The sequence below is a fragment of the Camelus bactrianus genome, chromosome 11 (assembly GCF_048773025.1).
Source record: "Camelus bactrianus isolate YW-2024 breed Bactrian camel chromosome 11, ASM4877302v1, whole genome shotgun sequence".
In the NCBI taxonomy this organism is placed as follows: Eukaryota; Metazoa; Chordata; class Mammalia; order Artiodactyla; family Camelidae; genus Camelus; species Camelus bactrianus.
Window position 1 is genome coordinate 26,950,362 of NC_133549.1, and position 24,181 is coordinate 26,974,542.

At 51.9% G+C, this 24,181-nt stretch overlaps 1 protein-coding gene across 5 annotated transcripts in view; it reads right to left on the reverse strand.

Annotated features, from left to right (window-relative positions):
* Positions 1–15,605: 15,605 nt before the first annotated feature.
* The window catches only part of GRK5 (G protein-coupled receptor kinase 5), a 199,407-nt gene continuing 190,831 nt past the window's right edge, over positions 15,606–24,181 (reverse strand). For all 5 annotated transcript variants that reach the window (XM_010969871.3, XM_045506558.2, XM_045506557.2 and 2 more), the window contains 4 exons: positions 20,263–20,400; positions 19,340–19,477; positions 18,649–18,780; positions 15,606–16,408 (listed from right to left, as the gene is read on the reverse strand). In XM_010969871.3, coding sequence (XP_010968173.1) covers positions 16,310–16,408; positions 18,649–18,780; positions 19,340–19,477; positions 20,263–20,400 — 507 coding nt within the window. In that variant the 3' untranslated portion in view covers positions 15,606–16,309. The remainder of the gene's footprint in view (positions 16,409–18,648; positions 18,781–19,339; positions 19,478–20,262; positions 20,401–24,181) is intronic.

Below are 24,181 nucleotides of genomic sequence, written 5' to 3' on the forward strand. Positions count from 1 at the left end.
CAACTGTAAATGTTTTAGCATGCATTTCCAAAAACTATGGACTTAAAAAGATACAACCACAGCAATTTCATCAAACCAAAAAAAAAAAAAAAAAAATGGAGTTACTGAAACAGAACCCTAAACTATCTAATAAAAAAATGATAAAGTATTTACTGAGTATCTGCGGCATGTTTGGGTCCACATCACATCGCATTTAAACCACCTGCTACCCCCTGAGGCAGTTACAGGCTGTGATGCCCTGTCCAAAAATCTCGATACCTGCTGCCCACATAGTGCTCATCCTTCTTCCCTGCTTTAGTTTATATCTTCTTACATATTTTTAAAGACACTTTTAATTTTGAACTAATTTTAGATTCACAGCAAGTTGCAGAGAAAGTTCAGAGAGGCCCCAAGCACCCTTCACCCCGTTTCCCGCAGTGGCGTCACCATCGTGCACCGTCAAAGCCAGGAAATTCACATTGGTCCAATGTGTGTGTGCTGTTTTTAGACCCTTTTTAATACTTGTGTAGACGTGGTAACCACCGCTGCAACCAAGATACAGAATATTCCATCACTGCAAAGATCTCTCTCATGCCGCTCTTTGTAGTCACACCCACATACCCACCACCCCTAACCCTGGGGAACCTCTAATCTGTTCACCATGTCTACAATGTTGACTTTCTGAGAATGACATATAAACGGAATCACACAGCGTGGGACCTTTTGAGATGGGCTCTTCTCGCTCAGCAGAATGCCCTTCAGACGCATGCAAACTGTTGTGTGTTCCTGGCTTTTTATTGCTGATGTTGGGTGGGCTGCTGTTTACTTAACTGCTCACCTACTGAAGGATGTTTGTTTCCCCTCAGCATTGCTGACAAAGATGCTACACATTTATTTATGTGTCTTATTTATTTTCTATCCCCCTCTAGAAGGTATGCCCCATGGAAGTAGAGACTTATGCCTTTTTAGTTCAGCTGTTCATCTCGAGGGCCAGGGCCAGGGCCTGGCACACAGAAAGAACTCACTACACATTCATGGAGTGAAGGTTGCATGAGTTTTCCAGCAGAAGAGACTTAGATTTGGGGAACGTAAGTAACTTGCTCAAGTTCATGGAGCCAGTGAGATGCAGAGCCTGGTCTTGTACCCAACTCTCTTGGCTCAAAGCCTCGTTCTCAACCCCCTTCTGGACCGGCTCTTTCTTCTCTCTGGCCAAGTGTGGTCGAAGTGGTCCCTTTTCTGTGTTTCCCTTGGCTTAAAGGACAGAGGTTTTCAACTGGAACTTTAGTGACAACCCGCAAGGCCCAAAGGGAAATAAACAAGGGAAACATGAGGACTTAAAAAATGAGTGTCTCTTTTCCTTTTCAAAAAAATTTTTTTTTTAATTGAAGGAGTCAGTTTACAACGTTATATCAGTTTCTGGTGTACAGCGTAATGTTTCATTACCGCCCCGCCCCCGCCTCCCCCCCTTAAAGGAGTGTGGAGATTTAATGAGATAAAACATGTGAAATTCTTAGGATAGTGCCTGGGACACAATGTATGCTGAAGAAGCATCTCTCTTTCCCTTCCCTCCTCCTCCTTTTCTAAGTTCCTAGAGCCATTAGATGCTAGACACTGCAGTCTGCCCTTGGTATCCGAGGATGTGGAACCCAGATACGGAGGGCCGACAGTATTGGGGTGCAAGAGAAGTAAAGACACTTCACATCCTTAAGGAATTTACGGTCTAGTTAGGGCGACAAGGATGTAAAATGTTTGGTAAATAATAAAGCACAATAGGAGGGTAAGACACTGTTAATACAATGAATATTGATGTCAAGAATTGCATTAGTTTCCTGTTTCTGCTGTAACAAATTACCACAAACTTGGTGGCTGAAAACAACACGAATTTATTCCGGAGGTCAGAAATCTAAACCCAGTTTGCAGGGCTGTAGGATGGGACTGACAGGTGGGGCAAGTTCGGTTGGAAACCACTGACACTTGGGACTCTGTGGCCTGGGTTGTATTGGCCTGGAGCACACTGATAATGTATTTTAAAACAATAATAATGCAAACCATAAATGAAAATAAACTTTGTATTAGGAGACCCTACTGGACTCCTGTCCTTTACCTTGGCTGCAATATGTCCATCCTCCCGGCTTCCAGACAGCCGGTGGGAACTGTGGGGAGGGGGCAGGTGGAGTGTCCAGGAGCCAGCGTTGGGAGCCTGCCCGCAGCATGGTCCTGAGCAACCATATTTGACATCCCGTGAGGCCAGTCCACTTTCCCTGCCCCCTCTTCCCACCGTGGGGCAGCAGGGATTCACCAAGAAGGGGCAGCCAAGGGGCAGGTTGCCAGCATTACGAGATGGCCTTGGGGGCACATTTCTCCCAAAAAGAACCACCATGTTCCGGCTCCTCTCATTCTCCATCGAGCTCTGTCTCTCTCTGGGACTTGAAGTGGGACATGTGGAGGGTCTGGGAAAGTTGGCAGCAGGAGAAGAGGATGATCTAGAGAGGCTGGGAGGGGTCAGGAGATGCCAAGCAGGAGTCAGCGAGGCTCTGAGGACTGGAAGAGCAGCCGCTTGGGTCCAGGGTGAGATGGGTGAGAACAGGGGGAGAAGCTGACTGCCCAGAGGAGGGGAGATGGGTCCCACAGCAGGGGAGGTCCACGGTGGCATCGGGGCCAGGGGTCCTGGGCCACCTCAGAGCCTGGCCCAGACTTCTGGAAGTACATTCTGACTTTGGAGTGCCACAAGGTTCCTGTCTCTTGCGGCCACATAAGACCTTCAGTCCCCAGCGTGAGCGAAGCCTCCAGAAGCGATGGCTATCCCAGCTAAGAGCCTACGAGGGCGGTGGGGACGGGTGAGCCTCTGCATCCTTCTCTGGCCAGCTGCGTCAGGGTGTCAGGCACAGGGAGACCGTGGAGGAAGACAGCTCACGTATGGGAGGCGACACTACGATGCTCAGCTCCTGTTGTGCTCGAAAGAGAATGGGCTCTGTGGCTGGACAGAGCAGGGTTCAAGTCCCAGCCCTGCCACTTCCTAGCTGTGTGACCTTGGGTGGGTGACTTAAGCAACCAAACCACAGTTTGCTCGTCTCTATAATGGGGTAAAAGCCCTGCCTTGCTGGGTAGTTGTGCTGATCACTTGAGATCATGGTAATAAAATCCAGCCTTTCTTGGGCTCTTACTCCCTTTGTAACAACAGATTCCCCTGCTGGATCTGCATACAAGGCATGTCTTGTTCACAGGACCATGGCCGGCCACCCACCCAACTATAGTCACAGAGCGTTTGGCTTTCATAATCCCAGGGAGTACGTAGAGCACAATGTAAATGGTACCCTTGGGACTGTTCATCCTTCATTCATTCATTTCTTCATTGATGACAATGATTATTAGCGATGGCAACCCTTAGGTAAATGAGAAAATAAAAGGAGGCTAGGTGGGAGACAAAAGCAGACCAAGCTGCAGACGTCAGGCAGATCGTTGGAACTGGGAGGAACTGCCCTGTCGTCTAAGCTCAGTACTTCTCCATCTCCCATGACCAGGAAAGGGTCCTGAACACTTGCAGGGAGCCAGGGGCACTGCCCCAATGGTCCAAAGCAAGTACAAGTATTTTGCAGAGTCATTTGGTTTATCTTACGATTTCATGCAAACTTGAATTTCTCTCCATAAATTTTTGGTTTATGGATATAGAAAAATAATATTTTCAACAAGTTACCATGGAGCAAATCTGAGGCTCTGGAAAAATGTCCCTTGTGTACTGCGGTCACAGCTCTGTGCCCCAGCTTGAGAATGGAGGGGTAGGGCTTATCCAGTCTCATTTTATAGGTAGGGAAACTGAGGCCCAGTGGAAGAAACTTGCTCTAGGTCACGCAGCTGGCAGCAAACTGAGACCAGATCACAGTCACCCACAGGAAAAGCATGGTACTTATGGTACTTACGGATAATTTTCTCTTAGAGGGAAATTCATTTATCCACTCTCTGCCCTGGCTGGGGTAGATTATGGCTCTGACCTGGGTGTGGATCAGCCAGGAGAATGTTGGGGAGGCGGAACTGTCCACCTGAAGCATCAGATGGTTCCTGGTAGAGTCAGGGCAGGTCAGGTGCGGGGCTGGGTGAGGACTGTGTGTGTGTTGGTCGGTGGGGGGAGGGTTGGCACATCTTTGAGAGATTCCACGGACCTCTTAGAGTGAACGAGAGGCCTGGGTCTGGTCATTTTAAAGCTTTTAGATGAAAGAAAATAAAGAATGCCCATAAGGATAAATAATTTGTAGAATTAAAAGAAATGGTGACTCCGAACAAATTCCATACTTCTAGCCCACACACAAAATAAAGCGCCATCTAATTGTGCTATTTACAGTGTAATTACAGAATTAGTTTAAAAGATATCCATAGGGCATGTGGTGTGGTCTAGTTAAGGGGCACAAACTTGAAGTTGTTGCAAGAACCATTCTTCAGTCTCATGGGTGTGGCTGTATGTAACCTCAGATCTGGCCAAATGGTCCTCGTGCCTCACCCCACATAGGGGGTGGACAGAGTAACCCTTGGGTTTCTGGTCCGAGAAGGCCTGCTCCATGGGGCAGGAGACATGGCAGCCAGCAGCCTCAACCTGGTGAGCAGACAGCAAAAGGAAGTTCCTTTCTCCCATGGTCCCCATGTCAGTTCCAGAAAAGGATGCTGATGGGCCCGGCTTGGGTCAATACTCTTGACCTGGTCGTGTTGCCAGAGGAAGGGATACTAGGCTTATTTAGGCCTGAGTCATGTGTCTACTCTCATGGCTAAAGGGACAGTGTCTGTGATCAGAAGTGGGTAGGGACACTTGTTAGGCAGGCCGGACACTTGTTAGGCAGGCCAGACACTGGTCCGGAGGGAGAGTGAAGCCACCTGGGCTGCAAACACAGGGGGACCCACACCCTCCTGCAGGATTTTCCTACAGTGTCCCACCAGACCCTCGCTGGGAAGATGGAGAGAAACCAGAGAGAGCTTCTCCAAGGGCCACATGGGGAAGGGGAGCGGCTCGCACTGAGGAAAGTCCATTGAGACCCAGCTCCCCAATTTCTCTAAGAAAAAAACCCCTTCATCTGCAAGGGGAAGGGCAACAAACACTGTAGCTGTAAGGCACGTGGGAACCCTTTGCAGCTGGGGAAGGGAACAGGGAAAAAAGCCCAGGGAAGGGGCAGGAATAGAGCCCAGCCTGGCCTTCCAGCTGGGGCGGGAACACATGAGACTCATACTCCTGAGATCCACGCTCCCAGGGCCAGCCAAGACCCAGGCAAACGAGAAAATCAGGGAATGGGCCCCCACCCCTTCAACCCTGCCACCACATTAAAAGAATTGAGTTTGCAAAGGCCAAACGGTGGATACAGCTAGAGTTGTTGAGCAGTACAAAGGGAGACCCAAGTCCAAGCCAGGAGCAGACACTGAGAAAATCCCTCGGGGGAGTTGGCCCACCCCCTACATGCAAGGTTTCATCAGAGGAACTAAGGGAAGACACTCCCCACGCCAGCTCAGCGACTGACTGGATTAACACAGCGACACACTGAAGCATGCTCGTCTCCAAGCATTAAAACAGTGACTTCAGGATCTGCCGTCTTATGCAACGCATTCAGCGTCCAAGTTATGAGGCAGACAAAAAGGGGAAAGAAACTGCAGTCTGAAGAGACCGATATGATAATATGACAGAGATGATGGAACTATCAGAGAGGGAAATTTAAAATATCTGATTAATACAGGAACAGCTTCAGTGGAGAATGGGAGATCGGGTAATGACTTCAGCAGAGACAGGAATGATAACGTACTGAAGGAAATAACTGTCAACCCAGAATTCAACACCCAGCAATTGTCTTTAAAAAATGAAAAACACAAATATAGATCTTCTCAGACAAACAAAGCATAAGGGAAATTCATTGTCAGCAGACTTACTCTGCAGGAAATAAGAGAAGTTCTTAGGGAGGAAAAAATACGATATAGGTTAGAAACTTGGATCTGCAGAGAGATAAAGAGCATTGGGAAAGGAATAAGTGAAGGTAAACTAAGTATTTTTCCTTGCTTTTAATTTCTCTAAAAGATAACTGAATTTTTAAAGCAAAACTAGCAACAATGCATTGTATGCTTATAGCATGTATGAAAATAAAATAAAATAAATGGCAACACTAGCACAAGAATAGGAGAGAGGATTTGGGAATATCATGTTTTTAAGATCCTTATGTGACTCATAAAGCAATACATTATTTGAGGGTAGACTCAGGTTTTTGAAATGCATATTGTAAGCTCTGTGGCAACTATTAAAATATTTTTAAAGCTGTAAATAATAACTCAATAGAAGAGTTATATGGACTCATAAGACATGCGCAGTTAAGCCCACAGAAGGCAGAAAAGAAGGAGAAATAGGAACAAATGGACCAAATAGAGAACAGCTAACAAGAGGGTAGGTTTTCATCTGCCCCATATTCACAAGTACTTTAAATGAGAGTGGTCCAGGCATACCAGCTAAGAGACATTGTCTGATTGGATTAAAAAGTAAGGCCCAGCTCTACGTGGTCCACAAAAAACCCACTTTAAGTATAAAGCAGTTTTCACAGGCTTGCTGAGGGCCTCTTCTCCCATTGCCTGAAAAACCTATTTGCTTTAAAAACCCTTGCTTCAGAGTTTGGGCAAAAGTCAAGTTCAGCTTTTCTCAGGCTTGGATGAGCTCCACAGCATTGGAGGCGGTCTCAAGTTTTGGCCTCACTCGAATGTTGTCTTGTGTGTAACTTTCTTTGAAATACTTTGGTATAAACAGTGAAATAACATGTGTGTGGAGGTTAACTTTAGGCCACACCCTTGAAGAACTCCATTAGCTTACGCAGGACCCTAATCAGGAATCCACACTCCCAGTGTAGACACGTGTTCAAAATATCGCTTTCCAAAATCTGCACGAGAGGGTTTATTCAGATGTGGTTTCTGCCCAAGCCAATGACAAATGTGCTTTCAAGTTGGCAGGAACTTGGACAATGATGTTGGAAACATCTCTGTTCTAACACTCAGCCTCAGACCAGCCCCCAGACAGGGGGTTCTGGCTTGGCCTCTTGTATTTGGTAATTTTCATTATTATTGTTTTATGAGGGGAGGATGGAAAAGGGAGAGGAGAGAATTTTTTTTTTAACATCTCCTGCACGCCAGGTCCATTCTCAGGTAATTAAGCACATTCTCACGCTTGAAGTGGGGCTCGGTTTTCCTACGGAAGCATCCATGAGCCTCAGGCACTGGCATCTCCCGTCTGAGTGTCTGTGTCTTTCTGACGTTGCTGGGAAAAGCAGTGTCTTCATTTTAGCCGCTGTATGACCCAGCAGGTAAGCATGTAAGTTCTGGAGCCCAGTTGCCTAGGTTCAAATCCCAGCACCTCTGCTTACGCAGCTGGGAGAGCTTGGCTAAATGACTTGCTCTCTTTAAGCCTCGGTTTCCCAATTTGTAAATGGGTATTGTAAGAGTATTCAACCCTCTCTGGATGAGGTAATCCCCATAAAGCGTACAGCAATGCAGTCCTGGCGTAAACTCTATTGGATGATAAATGGGAATTGATTCTTTCTCATTATTTACTGGTTTTCAAAATAATATATTAGTTGTCCAGAATCCTCCAAAGGTGACTGATGGCTTTTTTTAAAAAAATTATTTTGTGTACTATTACAAACTCCTGAGCGGGGAGGGTATAGCTCAAGTGGTAGAGCGCATGCTTAGCATGCACAAGTTCCTGGGTTCAATTCCCAGTACCTCCATCAAAAATAAGTACATAAATAAACCTAATTACCTCCCCCATCAAAAACAAAAACAAAAACAAAAACAAAAAAACAAAAACAAAAATCCTGAATTTCAACGTGTTTGATGTGTTTTAATCTATTATCCTTCCTAATACTCCAGTTGTCCCCTGTTTGGCCACTGGGCACTCCAAGTTGCTCCTGAGTATTTTGGATACAACCCTAGCAATCTTTGATAAATTCCTTGTTTTCTGGGACAAGATGCTCTAGGTTTCTCCTGGGCATTTTCTCCCCCGGCCATGAAATCAGCTGTTTCACCAGGTGCCCTGGGTCCTTTCAGTGGGAAATGGTATTTGGAGGCCACAGTCTGGGGTCCCCAGGACTCCTTGCTGTTGTCAAACCCAAGTTTGTGTGCCTGACACACAGTGAGGCCAAACAAACCAAAGCGTCGGAGTTTGGAGCAGAGGAAATTTATTGCAGGGCCCAGCGAGGAGAACGGAAGCCTCGTGCTTTAAAACCCCAAACTCCCTGATCTCCCTGATGGTTTTTGGGAAAGCTTTTTTAAAGGCCAAATTTGGGGTGAGGGCTACGGTGTGTGTGACTTTCTTCTGATCAGGTGGTGGTGAGATAACGGGGTGAGGTCTCCAGAATCTCAGCTTTCTGGTTCCAACCAGCACGGAGGTCTCCGTGCCTGTGGTCAGCAGGCAGTCGGCACCCGCTGCCTGGGTGGGGGTCTTAGTTTCTGCAGAACTCGAGGATATGTGTCATATCGTTATCTATGTCCCTTCAGGAGGAACTAGGAAGCCTATGACTCTTACAACTGCTTGAATCTGCTTTTTGGAACTCGGGGAAGACCTAGGACACTAAAGTTTTTTTTTTTTTTTTTCCCCCTACAAAGAAGGAAACAGGGGGCACGGAGGGGTTTTTGTAGCTGGGAGAGTCCCACAGGGTCCTGCTTGGTTTCAAAGTCACTTGAGAACGTTCTGTGTGATTATGCCACCAACTGCATACCCAGACAGGTTTGTTTTGTCTTTTGAATTTTAGGGAATGCTTTTAAAATTATTAGTTTTATTTTATAATCATCTAGAGCACTGACAGGTGAGAGTTGGATTTTATCTTAGCCCTGTGCTCCTGAAAAAGTGGCTTTAAAGAAATACTCTTCACCCTTTTGTGTTCCAAAAAAACCCCCCAGCTCACTGCAAAGAACCTCCCTTCCCACTGAGATAAGACCCATGGATGCCTAGGACAAGACCAGACACAAGCCCTCCCAATTCCCAGTTTTTGCCGCATAGATGATTAGCTGAATTGTCAGTCCTCATTGACCCTTTGGAACAAAATGTCAACCCGGTTTTGGTTGTTTCTCTCCTTCCTCCAGTCCCTGAACTCTGGCCCACTCTCAGCCGGAGCCAGCACACAGCCCCTTGGAGAATAGGCTGGGCTTGGGGTAAAGCATTCTCTTCTAGAAAGAACGAGGCGGGGGAAGCGGGATGCGAGGTGGCTTGTTGACTCCCTCCATGACGAAAACCCCTTTTTCCCAACCCCTGAGCCCTTGCAGGTCTCATGGTCAAAGCGACCTCTCTTCTGCGATATTCTCCATCCCCTAGTTGCAATAAGCCCTTCTTCCCTCCTTTGCAAGAATCCTTTTGAATAAAAATCTCCCTTCACCAAATCCAGATCTGTTTATTTGACCCCTGACTTTCAAAGTCAAATCTACAAGACAGGCACGTTCAGAGAAGTCTGTCCCTCACCCCATTTCTCTCTTGGCTACTGCTCCCTCTAGGTAACTTTTTTCTCTTTTAGCTTTTGATTTTTCCTTCCATTTAAAAAAATTTAAGGCAACAAGGTTACACATTGCATCTTTGCTCCCATTTTTAAGGTACAAAGGTGGCCAACCACACACTTCTTCCCATTTATAGGTAAGAGCCTCAACCACGTGAACCCTCTGCTGTCTCAGTTTGACAGGCTATCAACGGGGGAACTGTGGGGTCAATGAGATTTCAAGATGAAAGCACTTTGTAAATTAGTAGCCCACAGACTTGAGCGTGTCCCTGAATCACCTGGAGGGCTTGTTAACAGATCCCACCCAGAGTTCCTGATTCAGTGGACCTGGGGTGGGGGTGAGAATTTGCTCAGGTGAGAAGTAGCTGGTAGACTACTGCTGCGGGTCTGGGGCCCAGACTTTGAGAACCGCTGGTATGAGCCCCTCTAAAGAGCAGGACAAACGTACATGAGTGTTACAAAGACATCTATACCTCTGAATGCAGGGCCTAAGGGGCTTGGCAGTGGGGAGGCAGGTCCTGGCTTGGCTACAGACCCTGGCCTGACGTTCCAGTTTGGGGTTCTCGAAGACGTCTCTCAAAGGTAGTCCATGGACCAGCAGCTTCTCCCGGGAGCTTGTTAGAAATGCAGACCCCGACCGAGTTCTACTGAGTCAGTCTGTAGTTTACGGAACACCCAGGTAAGGCTATGCTCCTTCAATGTGAGGGGCATTGGCCTAAGTCTCTGTGCCCTCTGGTTTATCTATGTGGGCTGGGGGGTGGGGTAGGGTGGGGGTGATGCCCCCTGGAATGCAAGCTGGAGAGGGCAGGGGCTTTGTCTGATTTTGTTCTGGGGCAGATCTGCCGGCATCAGCCTACCCTGGCCAGGCAGTGTTTGGCTGTAGGAGCCCTGACTTGCTGCCATTTGAGTGTCGGTCCCCGAGGGCCCCCTCTTTCCTTTCTCTTCGTGGTCTCCAGAGGTGGCAGGTAGATACCACCCCCCCTGGGCCCCCTCCCAGAGGGATAGTGGCTTGAAGCTTCTTGGTGCCCTGGGGGTGCCCACTTTGAGCTTCTCCTGGAAATGAATTAGTTAGAGGCCATTTCAGCCCTCACTTACCCAATCCATGCTGTCTGGAGTGAGAGGCGGGGAAGGGCCTGGAAGGGTGGAGGAGGTGAGGGAGGGCCGCTGCCTGCCCCCAGCCCACCCCAACTGCCTGGGAAGGGGCCGGAGTTTCTCCCTCAGCCCGTGTCCCAGGCCGGCTCAGGCAGGGGAGATGTCTGGGATGGTGGGAGAATGCCCCAGAGAAATCACTGGGGCCAAGGAGAGAACTGCCCTGTGAGGAGGGGCGCTCCCCATCCCGAGGACGGCACCCTGTTCAGACGCTCAGGGCTCCTCCCACCCCTCTGTTTTCTCCAGGTGAGGTCTCCCTTGGTTCTTCAGCTGACCAGGTCCCCCCACCCCACCCCATTGTCACCAGCACCTCTTTCTCCAATTCTCAAGCCCCCCAGCATCCTCCCCAGTCCTTTTCTCTCATCAGGGAAGACACCTGTTCCGGGAGCCAGGGGTAAACATTATTCCAATTCCTACCTTCCCTGTGAGACGGATCAGTTCGAGCCTTGACACTCAGCTCAGGGCCTCTCTCCACCAGGCATTGGGACTGCAGCCAGCTCTGAGGCTGGGCTGAGAGTGCCATGTGTGTGGGTCTAGGACCCCCTGTCCTGAGGTCAAAGATAGCTAGGGTGACTGTGTCCTCCAGGGAAAAGCCCTCTGTTCTGGGCATCATGTGTCCCCCTGAATCCTCCAGGGGCCCCACTGCTCAGCTGTTATCCCATTTTACAGATGAAGCCACTGAGGCTCAGAGTTACGCGACCACTCAAGATCATACTGATGATCAGTGAGGGTTTATCTGAGCCCAAAGTCCTGCTCATTGTACCACTAAGCCAAGCTAGTAAAGGGGGACTGATGGGGTCTCGATTTCTAGATTGGAACTGGGTTCTGAGGCACAACCACCATCCTGCCGTGCTGGTGACCCAGTTCTAGCGTGTGGCTCGGTGAAGGCTGAACAGCCAGAAGAGGCCCTCTCTGCGGAGCCCACCTGAGTCATGGCCTCCATCAGGTAAAACCCGCAGGTGGAGGTGCCCCATCCGACATCTGGATGCTGGCACTGAGCAGCCCTCTGGCCCCTCTCCTGCTTGGTACCATGTGGCAGGAACACTTGTGGATTCATCTGCTGGGTTTGGGATCAGAAACCAGTCAACCTGGAAAGGGCTCAGGTGGTCTCCTTAGGCCCTGCACCCTGGAGCTGGGCCATCTGTGGGCCGGTCAGGGGTGGTAAGTGTGCAGGCAGCTTTGTGTGGGGCCGAACCATCCACCTGAGAAAGGTTACTGCAAAGACTGAAGCAGCAGGTCCTGGAGTCTTGGGGGCAGCTGTCATCTGCAGAAGGAACAGAACAGCTCAGCAGAAGGAAAGAAATGCAGCCGTATTTTCATTAAGGAATTTATTTCTCTTTAAAAAAACAACAGTGGTTCGATCTAGATACAGCAGCACTGTGACATATTTGACAAAATATACAAAGATTCAGAGCAGCAGGGAAACAAAAGCCGTTATCTTCAGGAATGCCCTCCAAAGTGGAGCTATGTTTATTCATCAATGTTAAAATCTCCCTGAAAAACAAATGGAAACCTTTGGATACTAGAAGGATCATTATTTCAACACTACCAACAGCCACTAAGCTCTTCTAATTGAGAACAATCGCTTTTGATCTATTACGAAAATGACTTATTGATGGACTGGCAAAAGACATCTAGATTCTTCTTTTGGAAAATGTCTTTCCCTCTGGAGGAAAGCTAGCCTCTCAAATGTTTTAACCGCTGTCCACAACACAAGCCTTTAAAGTTAGATCAGACGAGGTGCTCGTGCCTGAGCAGGGTCTGACCCGCACACACTGGATCTTCAGAAGCTGGGCTGGTTGGTTGATTAAGCAGGTACAGGAGGTGCCTCGGTGGATGAGGTGTCACCATCGTTGTCTGTTGTGATCAGAAAGAAGGGAGCTCTCTGCCATTCATGACTCTGTCACTTGGAAATGCACAAGGATTCAAACACTTTCGATACAAAGGCTAAAAAGTTAGGAGATCCTGTCTCAGAGAGTGGAGCTATGAGACAGGAGACAATCAGAGGGGTTGCTCCGGGATGTGCGAGCACACAGCAGCCCAAGAGGAGAGCCGGGCATCACCTCAGTTGGCGTTTACTCTTCATCTCGGTAGACTTCCGGTGGTCCATGAGGCCGCTGCTCCCTCTGGCAAGGCCTGGGATGCCAGGATCAAGGAGGCTGCAGTGCCCTCTCTGTACTGAGGTCTGGGTCAGCAGCTCACATGAGAAAGTTGGTGGGAGACCTTTGGGGAAAGGACAGGGGTGTGGAAGAATAAGGGGGTACTTCCATGGTGGGCTGCGCTCCTCCGAGCCGCATGGAGACCCCCAGCTTCTCGGAGGGCAGGGCCTCAGCACCATCAGGGCTTGTGAGGGTCAAGGGCAGGTGGCCTCATCTTACTTGTGCTTTCAATGCCAAGGCCACGTCCAAATAATGTGTCTCCAGAACTTGCTGCCATCTCCCCAGCAGGCTGCCTGAGAAGCGTGCCTCCACCAGGCCACACTGCTTCCACGCAGCACGGCCTCTGAGACCGAGTGCTCCACTTGGCTAAGAGCAGTGTATCTCGGGAAACAAGCCCTCCAGGGGCTGCTCAAGACAGAGCAACACTTGGCTACCGTGCAAGTGAGTCGCTTTCACAAGAAGCCTCATGGTTTAAAAAGTGATGTTCCTGGCCTAGAAAGATAAGAGGTTGAGTTGATGTGGGAGGTGGTGTCATCCTCCAGGAAGGTGGGGTTGGGTCTTTGTGATCTTATGGATGATATCATGGGGGCCCCCACCGGGGACAGCGGCTTGTCTCCAGAAAAGTGGAAGCAGAGATACTGCTGCAAGACCCTGCATCTCACCTCAAAGGCACAAAGTCGGCGAAGGTCCAGCGAGAAAAAACATCACACTTGGAGGAAGAAAGCTCTTCTGCCAAGAGCTCAAATGCAGTAAAAAAAAATATTTAAATCCACTCACTGTCCAAACACACCTCATCCTGACAAGTGGATGGTGGGAAGGTGTTTTTTTTTTCAATTAAAAAATCTTTTTAAAAATGCAGCTATAGAAAACAGGCTGGAGTAGACGTGGAGGGGAGGGGTGGTCCAGGGACAGGAACTGTGGTGACCGGGGACCTGATGGGGAGGGGGCTGACTTTGAGACACTCCTAAATGAAGATGTCCCTCTGTACAAAGCAACGGGCCAAAAGGAAGAGGACCGCAAAGGCCAGTGACTCGACTTCGCGTCCTCTGGGCAATCATGGGGCAGGTGGCGAATGCGAAGGAAGATCGCCGTTATTCTAAGGGCCACGCAGAGCTCTGTGCCTTAGCGTCTGTGGTCTCATGACGCAGAAACACTGAGCAGATGCGTGTTTTTTTCTTGCTCCTTGAGGATTCTCTGCTGCAAGTGGACAGTGTGTTGGCTTTGAGGAGCCAAGAGACAGGCTTCTTCGTACCAGTGCACCTGGACAGGGTTGGGTGGCCGTGAGCTGGGCAAAATGAATGAAACTTCTGGACCAGAGGGTGGGACGGTCCCAGGAAGATGATTGTCCTTCTTTTCCTTAAGAAAGGAGGGTCAGTAAGAGTTGGGGATCTTAAAATACTGGCCAAAGAGCTTTCTACTTCCTCAACAAAAGTTGAATATGGCTGTTTGTATTCGTCTTGTATTCAGCCCAAGAAGGGTCGGGGAAGCAGCCCCAGAGATAAGAGCTGGTCTCCAAGAAAATAACACTGCATATTAAAGGGGTCTGAGGGAGGCCCAGCTGTTTCTTTTCTCCCCTTTGTTTGTCAAATGACCTCAAGACAGTCAGTTGCAAAGGTCAGGCCCCTTTCTCGCAGTGTGCCCCGGGGCCCAACGGCACACTCTGCGGAAGGAGCATGGAAATCGGGACACAAGGCTGACCTACTGGCTTCTCTCCTCCCTAGAAGCTCAGGCTCCACAGCTGCCCGGTCACCTGGAGAAATAAGCATGGGAGGGTCGCATCTGAAGCCCCACCAACGGCCTGAAGTAGTGATTCGCACACTCCAGGGTGCAGCAGAATGACCTGGCGAGGTTTTTACGGATACAGATCCCTGGGCCCTACTCCCAGAGAATCCCAGTCTGTAGGTTTGGGGGGAAGCCCAGAATTTGTATTTAAGTTGGAGATGCTGCTGCAGGAAGTGCAGCGCCCACAGCGGGAGAACCCAGGTCTGACTGAGGTGGACTCAGCAGGCAGGGAAGCTCGGGGAGGCAACCACTCACCCCGCCCCGGAGAGGAGGCAAAGGAGGGTTTGCTCCTTGTCGCCTTGTAGAGGCAGCAGGGAGAGGCCGGCGGCTCCCTGGGGCTGGACAGCCATGCTCAGAGGGCCCCGGGACTGCCTTCCGAGGCCCTGGTCTGGCAATGCTGAGTCCTCCTGGGGCTACTTGTGCCTGGAGCTTTGAGATGCCTGATTAGCACTCACCTCTGCCCCCACTGCTCCCACAAGTGACAGTGAGTTTGTCTTGAGCTTCTGTGGTGGCCTGGCCTCTCCTTGGGCATCTCATTTGCTTGTAGGGCCAACTCCACCCATCCATGCCACCCGGGCCAGTGAATCTGTGGGGCTCTGTGAAGCTCTCAAGACCCCATGACCCCGTAAACACTCAGGGGACGTGCCCAGAAATCCTGGGTGAGCCTCTCCCCTCTCATTTAGGATGACCCCATGAGCCCTGCTCCCTGGTGCTTCTGTGGGCTGGAAGGGTCTGGGACTCCTGGGCCCCTAGCTGCTCCTTATCATTGCTATGCCTCTCTTAACAATAGAATAAAACAATCCCCAAATGCAAACCTCTTGGAGACATACTGGCTTTAGCAGTCAGAACCTGTTCAGAAAGAAAGAGGCACAGACACCACTGTGCTGAAGACCCTCAGCTCCGTGTACCGGCTGCCTTCCAGAAGGAAGAGGAGGCTGAGGCCAAAGGAACAATGGCGCTGTGCACCCCAAATGGAAAAGTGCACATCTTGGCAGAGCTGGCCCCAGGCAACTCCGTGGACCCCAACGGAAGACATTCTGGCTGGGGGTGAAGTCCCAATGTGTCTTTGAGCATTTAATTCAGATCGTTACAAGCCAACAGAAAGGTGATACCAAAGCAAGGGAAGGGTTATAGAGATGGATACAACCAATCCTTTAAAAGTGAAATGTGAATTCTTTTCTACATTTAATAAAAACATTTTCTCATTTGAGGCTCTGGAAGTCTTGAGTCACATTTTTTCTTTCATTTTTTTTTTTTTTTTTTGGTAAATCCCCACTCCCACCCCTCAAATGTCTTAAAACACATGGCTTAACAGTGGCTACACAGAAAATATACAACCTCAAAGTCTGACTTTCATTTAAATACAAATATACAAAATGTAAACTGAGACAACAGAGAAATTTACAAAACTTTTCTTTAAAAATAACGAAGACAAAATTCAGTTCTAGTTATGACGCTATTAAAATACGTGCAAGTTGTCGTATCCAATTGGATTTCTATTGCAATGTTCGACCGAGACACATCTGATCCACCTCGGCCTGCGGGCCGCCTTCGAACACAGACCTGAGTGGAAATCTCTTTGAGGAACCTGAAGGCTCCACATCGAGGAGGTGGATGGCCTCCTTCCCTGGCTCCGGGAGGGCTCCCCTGTCTGTCCCGCCAGTGCGGAAGCTCCACTGGGCACAAGTCCACTTCCAAGGAGAAGAAGGGTCTAGGCTGGTCCCACCATGGACTTCAAGGCCAGAGCAGCAACTAGCTGCTTCCGGTGGAGTTTGAGCTGACATGGTTTGAATTTATGTGGTGGTTAAAACTGGTCTTGGAATTGGGCGAACTCTTGGAATTGTTCTGATGCTGGGAGGGAGTTGAACAGGGAGGAGAGAGAGATGGAGAGAAGTTAGTCATGGTAGAGTCGAGCCCTGGGCCCCTCACATCACAGGTACCTCTAGATCTGAAAACGAAGACGGGGCTCGGGACCCCCGACCAGCTCCTCTCTTGCTTCCTGCTGCCTCCTGTTCTCCCCCTGCAGACCCTGTCCAGAGGCCACGCCTAGGGGCAGAGGGCGTTATCCGGTGCCTGGGAAGAGCTATGCAATTAATAACCCAAGGCAGGCAGGAGGTGGCCTCTCTGACAATGTTTAGGTGGTTAGGCCTGCAGGCCCAGAGTCAGGCTGTCAGTTCGAATTCGAAATCTACCCCTTCTTAGCTGAGGGACTTTGGGCAAGTTACTGACTCCCTCCATTGTCTTGCCTGCAACGTGGGTTAGGAGCCGCTTCTGCCCAGAGCTGGAGAAGGAAACAAGACCGTGTGTGCCCTGGGCTCTATCTAGCAGGTGCACGGCCTGGGAACCACAAGCTGCTTGTCCTCAGTACTCTGGGCACCCTCTGGGCACCCCCATGGGTGCGAGCGCCTCACGTCACAGGAGAAGAGAGACTGGAGAGTCCCACTGGTGGTTGTGCTGGGCACCATGCGAGGCCACCGTCCTCCACCTCACTCAGTCCTCTTCCTAACCCTGGGCAGCGAGCATTTCCATCCTGATTTTTCAGGTGGGCAAATGGAGGCTGGGGGAGGTTCAATAAGCTGCCACTCAACCAAGAAGGGTCAGGGCCTCCACAGAGAGTGCTTATCCCAGGACCTGGGGCCGTCCTGGGGGGCTTGGCCACATTGGGGGATGAGACAGGTCATTCCTTTCTGGAACTTCAGTTTCACTTGGAAGCATTTGGAAATTGTATTTTTAAAGTAGATGGATATGAGTGTATTATGGAATAGGATGTGAGACTCACATGATATTCTTAGAGAAAACCGCAAACTTGGGCCTCAGTCTGCATTTTCTCTCCGTGTGCCTAATCTGGGGTCCCGGCTCCGTTATCCTAGATCGTCCCCAGGGGCTCACCAGCTGAGTGACCTTGGACAAGGTCCTTATCTCAGTTTCCTCATCTGTGAAATGGGGTAATGGTAGCGCATCCTGGGCTCACACTTCACTTCAAGATGTGCCAAAGGAGGAATGTGATTTTGCTTGCTGATGTATCTCAAGTCCTCAGGGAACAGCCTAGCACACAGTAGATACTCACTACGTATTGGTGGAATGAATAGACAGTTGAATGAAGGCCTGGGGTTTTGGGGAGATTATATAAGAGACGCCTTCAAAAAACACCCAGCACACGGCCTGGTCCATGGTGGAGCTCCACAAACAGCCACCTCTTCCCTGTTATCTAAATGGGAGGGAGCCGGGAGTCCCGGGACCAGGGGACAGAGCTGCACCTCCCCCCACCTTTTCATCCTCCTGGGGTGAGGGGCTGCTCCCTTGCAGGGAGGAGGACAGTAAGGAACCAGGGGCCTCCAGGCTCCGGGATGGGAACACTGGGGCCAAGCCTTCTCGTAGGGCCAGGCCAGGAGGGGGCGCTATTGTGGCCATTTCTTGGTGGCAGGGCTGAGGTCTGCCGGTCCTCTCCCACACTAGAAGGCCTGCCGGGTCCTTCCTGGGACATTTCTTCCATTTGTCTCACACCAACCCTTGATCCAGGGACAGGTTCTGAGGGAAGACACCTTTTCCTAAGGGACATTCACCTCTGACTGCCGGCTGGAGGGCACAGCATCAAACTAGGAGGGACCCTCCTCAGGAGCCATGGGCTTCTGAGGTCTCACCTCTCCAACATCTGTACCCCCTGTTCTTTGTTATGTCAAATCTTGATCTACATAACCTGTGTCTGCCTTTACAATGGCTCTCAGCCAGGAGCGTTTTGTACCCCGGACATTGGACAAGGTCTGGAGAGTTTTGATGGACACACGGGAGTGGGTGCTACTGCCATCTGCTGGGTGGAGGCCAGGGATGCTGCTAAATACCTTCCAATGCACAGGATGGTCCCCACGACAAAGAATTAACCCAAAGCATCGATGGGGCTGAGGAACCCTGAGGAAGGGTTAACTTTGGGCTGGTCCTGCCCCTTCTGCTCTGGGGACCCCATTGCTAGTGGGTTTCAGGGCACTTCAGACAGGCTGCCTGTCCTTTCCAGGCGGCTGCTGCCCCCAGTCTCCCGAGCCCCACAAGTTGCTCTCAACGGCATGGAAGGGCCAGGCCCGGGGCAGGGGTCTCACCTGACGCTTGAAGAGCCTCTGGAGCAGCCCTTTCTTCGGCGGTTCCGGAGGGCGGCTTCTGTTCAGGTCTGGTGAGAGGGTACCATTGGGTCCAAACACATTCAGCTCCTTAAAGCACTCTGTTTCTATCATCTGGAGAAGCAGTCAGAACATGGGCGGCGAGAAGGGCTGCATCAGTCATCTCGGGTGGAAAGGAATCCCAGCAGCCCAGCCTGGGGCGACACCACCCGAGCCTGGTCCTGCCAGGTCCTCCACCTGCCTTCTGTCTCACCGGGTTGAGACCCAGACAGCTCCCCGCCTGCCCACTGCCTCTCCCCTGACAGCCGGCCACAGGGGAAGTGGAAGGGGGCAGTATTCATCTTCCAGCCCGTCAACCGCCCCCCCCCCGCTCCCCCTCCACCCCAATGCTCCAGTCCCCCCTATTTTCAAGGCTGCAGGACCCCTGCCCCATCTTTTCCATCCCCTCAGGCCTCCCAATGCTGCCCCATTTCTCATCCCTCCCAGTCAGACTCCTAAAGAGAGTTATCCAGCCAGGCCGTGTCTGCCTCGCCTCCTATTCCCATCCAGCCAGCTTCTGAGCCAGCACCACAACACGCCCTGGTCCGGCCACAGGGATGCCCACCCAGCCGTCCCTCTTCTGCCCTCGTTGCACCTCCACCCTGGGCGAAGCCGGCAACCCTGCCGTACTCACCTCGCTTTGCCACGGGATGGGCACAGAGCCCGTGGAGAACTTGGAGTAGAAATCATCGTCCGTGTGGTCCAGGTTGACGCCCTTCACGGTGGAGAACTGCTCGATGTCCAGCACATCCTTGCAGTACACGGCCCGGGGCTAGGAGGGGCAGAGCGTCGTCACCTGGAGCTCTGTTCATGGCTCTGGCGCCCCCCAGCCAAACCTGGGGGTTCTGATAGGGAGTCACCCCCACCCTGGGAACCTGGGCTGCCCTCGCTCAGAGACATCAAGGGTCTCCCAGCTGGGGTGATGAGAACTCAGGGCCCCTTCCTGCCACCACTGCCTCACACAGGCTGCTGATGGGGGTGTCCCAGGAGGACCACCTGGCCCTTCTCACATCAGAGGCCAGTGAGGGGAGCTGGATCAGCACGCAGGCTCTGCAGCCACACAGACCTGGGCTGGGGTCCCGCTGTGGTGCTTAGACACTGTGGGAAAGTCACATGTCCCCTGTAGGCCTCAGTTTCCTTGCTGGCAAAGTGGGAATAACAGCAGCATCTGGCCACGGGGCTGTCCTAAGGACTGCTATGGGCCTGGTATCCTAACCATGATGATGTTTTATATCTTACTTGCCCACCAAACATACTCTTGAGCTGTTGTGGGGGGATTCACAGAGACAAACCCAGGCCCAGCCCTCTGGGAGTTCAAGGTCAGTTGAGGAGGCCTCTCACAGCACCTGGGAGTCTGGGATTCTGGAGATGAGGACCTCATAGCGGTGACGGCTCCAGGTTGGGTGGAGAGAGACCCCCTAGACTGGGCGATGTCTTGCTACTGGAGGACGAGGGCTGCCCGCTGCCCAAGGGGCTCATCCCCAGCACGAATGTTTAGCTAAGTCAAAGGTCGTAAATCAGCGCACAGACTCAGTCCAGGCTGGGGAGGCTACTCACATCTGGAATAAAGGGAGGGTCCAACATCCCAGCTTCTAAGCGCTTGAAATTCATGTTCCTGAAGAAGGGGTGTCTCTTGACCTCCGCGGCCCCTTCCTCCTGGCAGCCCAGCCTCTGTTTTGCATCTTTAGTAAGCAGCTGCGACAAGAGAGCCCCATGAGGACGTGCCTGGGGGCCTTTCCTCCTGCCTAGAGTTCTGAGGGGCAGAGGGGCTCCGGAGAACCTGTGGTCACCTCCTTTTCACATGTGTGTCCCTGAGCCCTCCTGGATGTCCCTCCTCTTGCTTGCACAGAGCCCGCCCCACCCCAGGTACCCAGTAGACAGCACCCAGCTCAGGGTGGCTGCCTGAGCCATGGCGTGCTTTGTGGCCCCCCATTCCCAGTGTGCTTAGATGCCTGGAGCCCCCAGGAGAGCAGGAATCCTCTTTCTCCCCACGACTGTCTGCCCAGTCCCTGGCACACACCTGGCACCCACTAATGTTTGTTGAATTGGTGTTACCTCTTCTGCTCCAGATAAACTACACAGGGCAAGCGCTGGTCTGGAGGTTCTCTCGCTCATTTACTGAACTGACAAGTCCATCGTAGACTTGTACCCAGTAGGTGCCCGGGACAGAGGACCCTCAGCAAAATCACTTTCTGAGGGCCCATCAAGGCAATAGAGATATGGCACCATGGTGGCAGAGGTGCAAGAACTGGCTGCCAGCTAGAGCGTCGGGAGGCCTCCTGGGGAAGGGGCGTTTGAGACAGGCTTTCAAAGGTGGGAGAAGGCATCGGTGGGGGGACCCATGTCACCACAAGCAGGTTAGTAGGGACACACAGGGTGTGTTTGGGGGACACCCATCGTTGAGTTTGAGTGAAGGATAAGGTGAGGGGGATGGGTCAGGGTGGAAATGGTTAGGGAAAGTGATGGAGGGTTCTGAAGGCCAGATCCAGAGGTGAGATTTTCATCTGGAGGTAGTAGGGAGCCAAGGATGGTTAGAGTAGAGGAGTGTCCTCAACTGAACCAAAAGGCAGGACGGTTAACAGGAGAGGAAGGCAGCCAAGCCAGATGGGAGGAAGGTGTGATGGGGTGGGGGTTGGGGGAAGCAGGCCTCCCCTGACGATGGGGCAGGGCCACCAGATGACTACAGGGCATCAGCCCCTCCCCGCAGTCCCAGTGTCCCTGCCCTGTGCTTCTCTCTCCTCCCTGTTCCACTGAGCACACCATGTATGCAGTTGGAATCTACTCAGTGTCTGCTTTGAGACTAAAATCAAAGCCTGCACCTCGGAGGGAGTCTTGTTTCATCAATACCCTGGCGCCCTCTGCACGTGCTCATGCCTGAGAGCCAGCAGGCAGGGGGCCTCCTGGGGCTCACGGTCTGGAGGGGAGCCTTGCTGGCGCTGTCCTCCCACAAACTAAGGAATGAAAGGTGGCAGCGAGCAAGCACCAGGTCACAGCCTTGAAGGGACTAAGCCATGACGTAGCCGCTCACAGTGTCACCCTTTGGTCCATTGACCACCCAGGCATGTTTTGCACATGGGGCCAGGGCCTCAGATGCTCTTCTTCAGGGCTTTGTTCAGAGAAATCCCAAGAGGCTGCAGACCTGAGAGTCTGCAGGGGCTGGTCAGATGACACAAAGGAGGGCAACAGAGGTGAGGGGTGGGCCGGGTGGGCTGTGCCAGGCTGCCCATCAGCTCCAGCCCAGCATAAATGTTGGCCTGTGTCCAGGGCTTCTGCTTTTTACAAGAGAAGCCAGAAAATCCAGGTTTTTATGTGCACTCACCCCATTTAAAAATCTTGATCTACCAGTCACCTCTTTCTAAGACACTGCAGTCTGAAATAAATACTCACCTATATGCTGCAACCCTGGACATCAGGTAAAAAGTTCGCAAATACAGTATCGGGTATAAACCAGAAGAAGCAAGAGGAAGAGATTGTGGGAGCTGGGGTTGGTGGGGCAGGCAAATGGGCCTTCCTGGAAGAGGAGGACTAGAGATGGGCTGGGGGATGGGTGAGACTCAGATGGCTACAGAGCCAGTGGCAAAGGACTCAGTAGGGGCCTAAGGAAGGTGGGCTGAGGTCTGGGTCTAGGAACTGGACCCATGGGACAGTGCAGTGAGATGCATTTCTGGACACACCAGGGGCAGTGGAGGAGGTATTGTGGCTGCTAAGATGTTATGGGCAATAGAATCCGGAGGCCAGGGACTAGCTTCCTTGCCATCTGCCTTCTTCAGCAGGTGGGGCTGGAGCTATCTGGGGCCCCCATGGTCTCAGAGTCAGGCCCTGCTGTGTCCCAAGTGGGCATCCCACGGTGGTGACAGAGCAAGCCTGGCTGCCAGACCAGACGGGCTGTGGTTAAGGGCGCAGAAGCCCAAGACCCCAGGGTCATTTTTTAGAAGATGGAGCAAGGCCAGAGGCCTTTAAAGGTTCTTCCAGCTGAGAAAGACGAGGGGACCTTGGTTTGGGACTTCCACCTTCAGGCCCGGGTCCACCTGGAAACCCAGGCTCAGCCACTGCCTTTCCTTCAGTGGCCACCAGGAGGCAGCAGAGGACCAGCAGTGCCCCTGGTCCTGGCCCCAAAGCTGATGACTGTGGGCAGGGAGGGGGCCCTCTGTGCCTCTTTGTCCTCTCAGCATGCCCCCTGCCCCTGTTGGGGTCTCTCAAGACCTGCTTCCCTGAATCCTCGACCCTGACCTTGGACATTTGGTGGTGCTCTGACCTCCCTCTTCCATCCCTCGCCCAGTTAGGTCCCACTGGATGGACACCTTGTTACAACATAACTAAGTATTGTTGGCATGTCCCCCCAGCCTGTGGTTTTCAAACATCCTTAGGACCCCCTATTTCCATGTACCTGCCTTTTTCTGCCTCGCTCCTCTGGCCCTGCCACCCCAGCTCTGGCTGCTGTGACCGCCTGTTTTCTTAGAGGCCCCAGACACACAGGCAAGCGCCCAGCTGTCGGCTGGCCCCCAGGCCATGTGGTCGGGGCAGGTGTTTGTCTGTGTACACGCCACCCCTCCCTCAGTGTCTCTCACACATGCAAATGACAGATCTATGGTTCCTCTTCCTTTGGAAGTGGGCAGATGGCAGACCTAGCCCAAACCCTACTTTCCGTGCCTCTGTGACGTCAGACTGAGGCTGGTAAGAGGAAGTGGTCAGATGGCTCCAGGGGGGTGGCTTCTGGGGGCAGGAGCTATGCCAGGTGGGTCCTGGGCCCCTGGCAGTGCAGCCCAGGGTTTTCTACAAGCAGAAACTTCGCTCCTTTTAATCAGCTCCCCAGGCCTGCCCTTCCCTGCACTCCAGCCTGGTTGTTTACACACAGGATTTGGACAGGTGGGAGGGAGGGCAGCCCCACCCTGAGGGCCAGCTGGCCTGTCTGGAGCCAGATGCTCAGGCCCTTTCCATCCCCATGTGGCTGGCACTAGAGGGCAACTGCCTGCAGTGGGGCTGCCAGCACAGCTGGACAGGCACCAGAAGGAGGAGGGCCCCAGGGGCACAGGGGGACTTGGGAGTCTGGGAGCCAGGCGGAGAAGGAAGTGGGTCCACCTGGGCCCGGGGGGACGGGCCGCAGTCCAGGGGCGGGCTCTCCCAGCTCCACTTTTGATGGCTCCCATCATTCCTTCCTCCGTCTGGCTTCCAGCCCCCCACCCCCAACCCCATCTTGGCTCCACCCACCCAGCTGTCTAGTGGTCACTCTCCGAATGAGCCTGGCCTGTGGCCAGGTCAAATTTCACTATCCAGAGATGCTGACACACAGGACCCCAGCAAGTGTGACCAATGTTCCATTGAGTGGATGGAAAATTTGATAATAAGATGCTCAAAGACTGAAATTATCATCATCTACTCCTGCAGACCCCGGCCTCAAGCCAGCGCCCAGGGACCCAGAGCGGGAGGAGCAGGCCTAAGGTCAAGGGTCAGGGCTTCCCCAAGATTCCTTTGTATC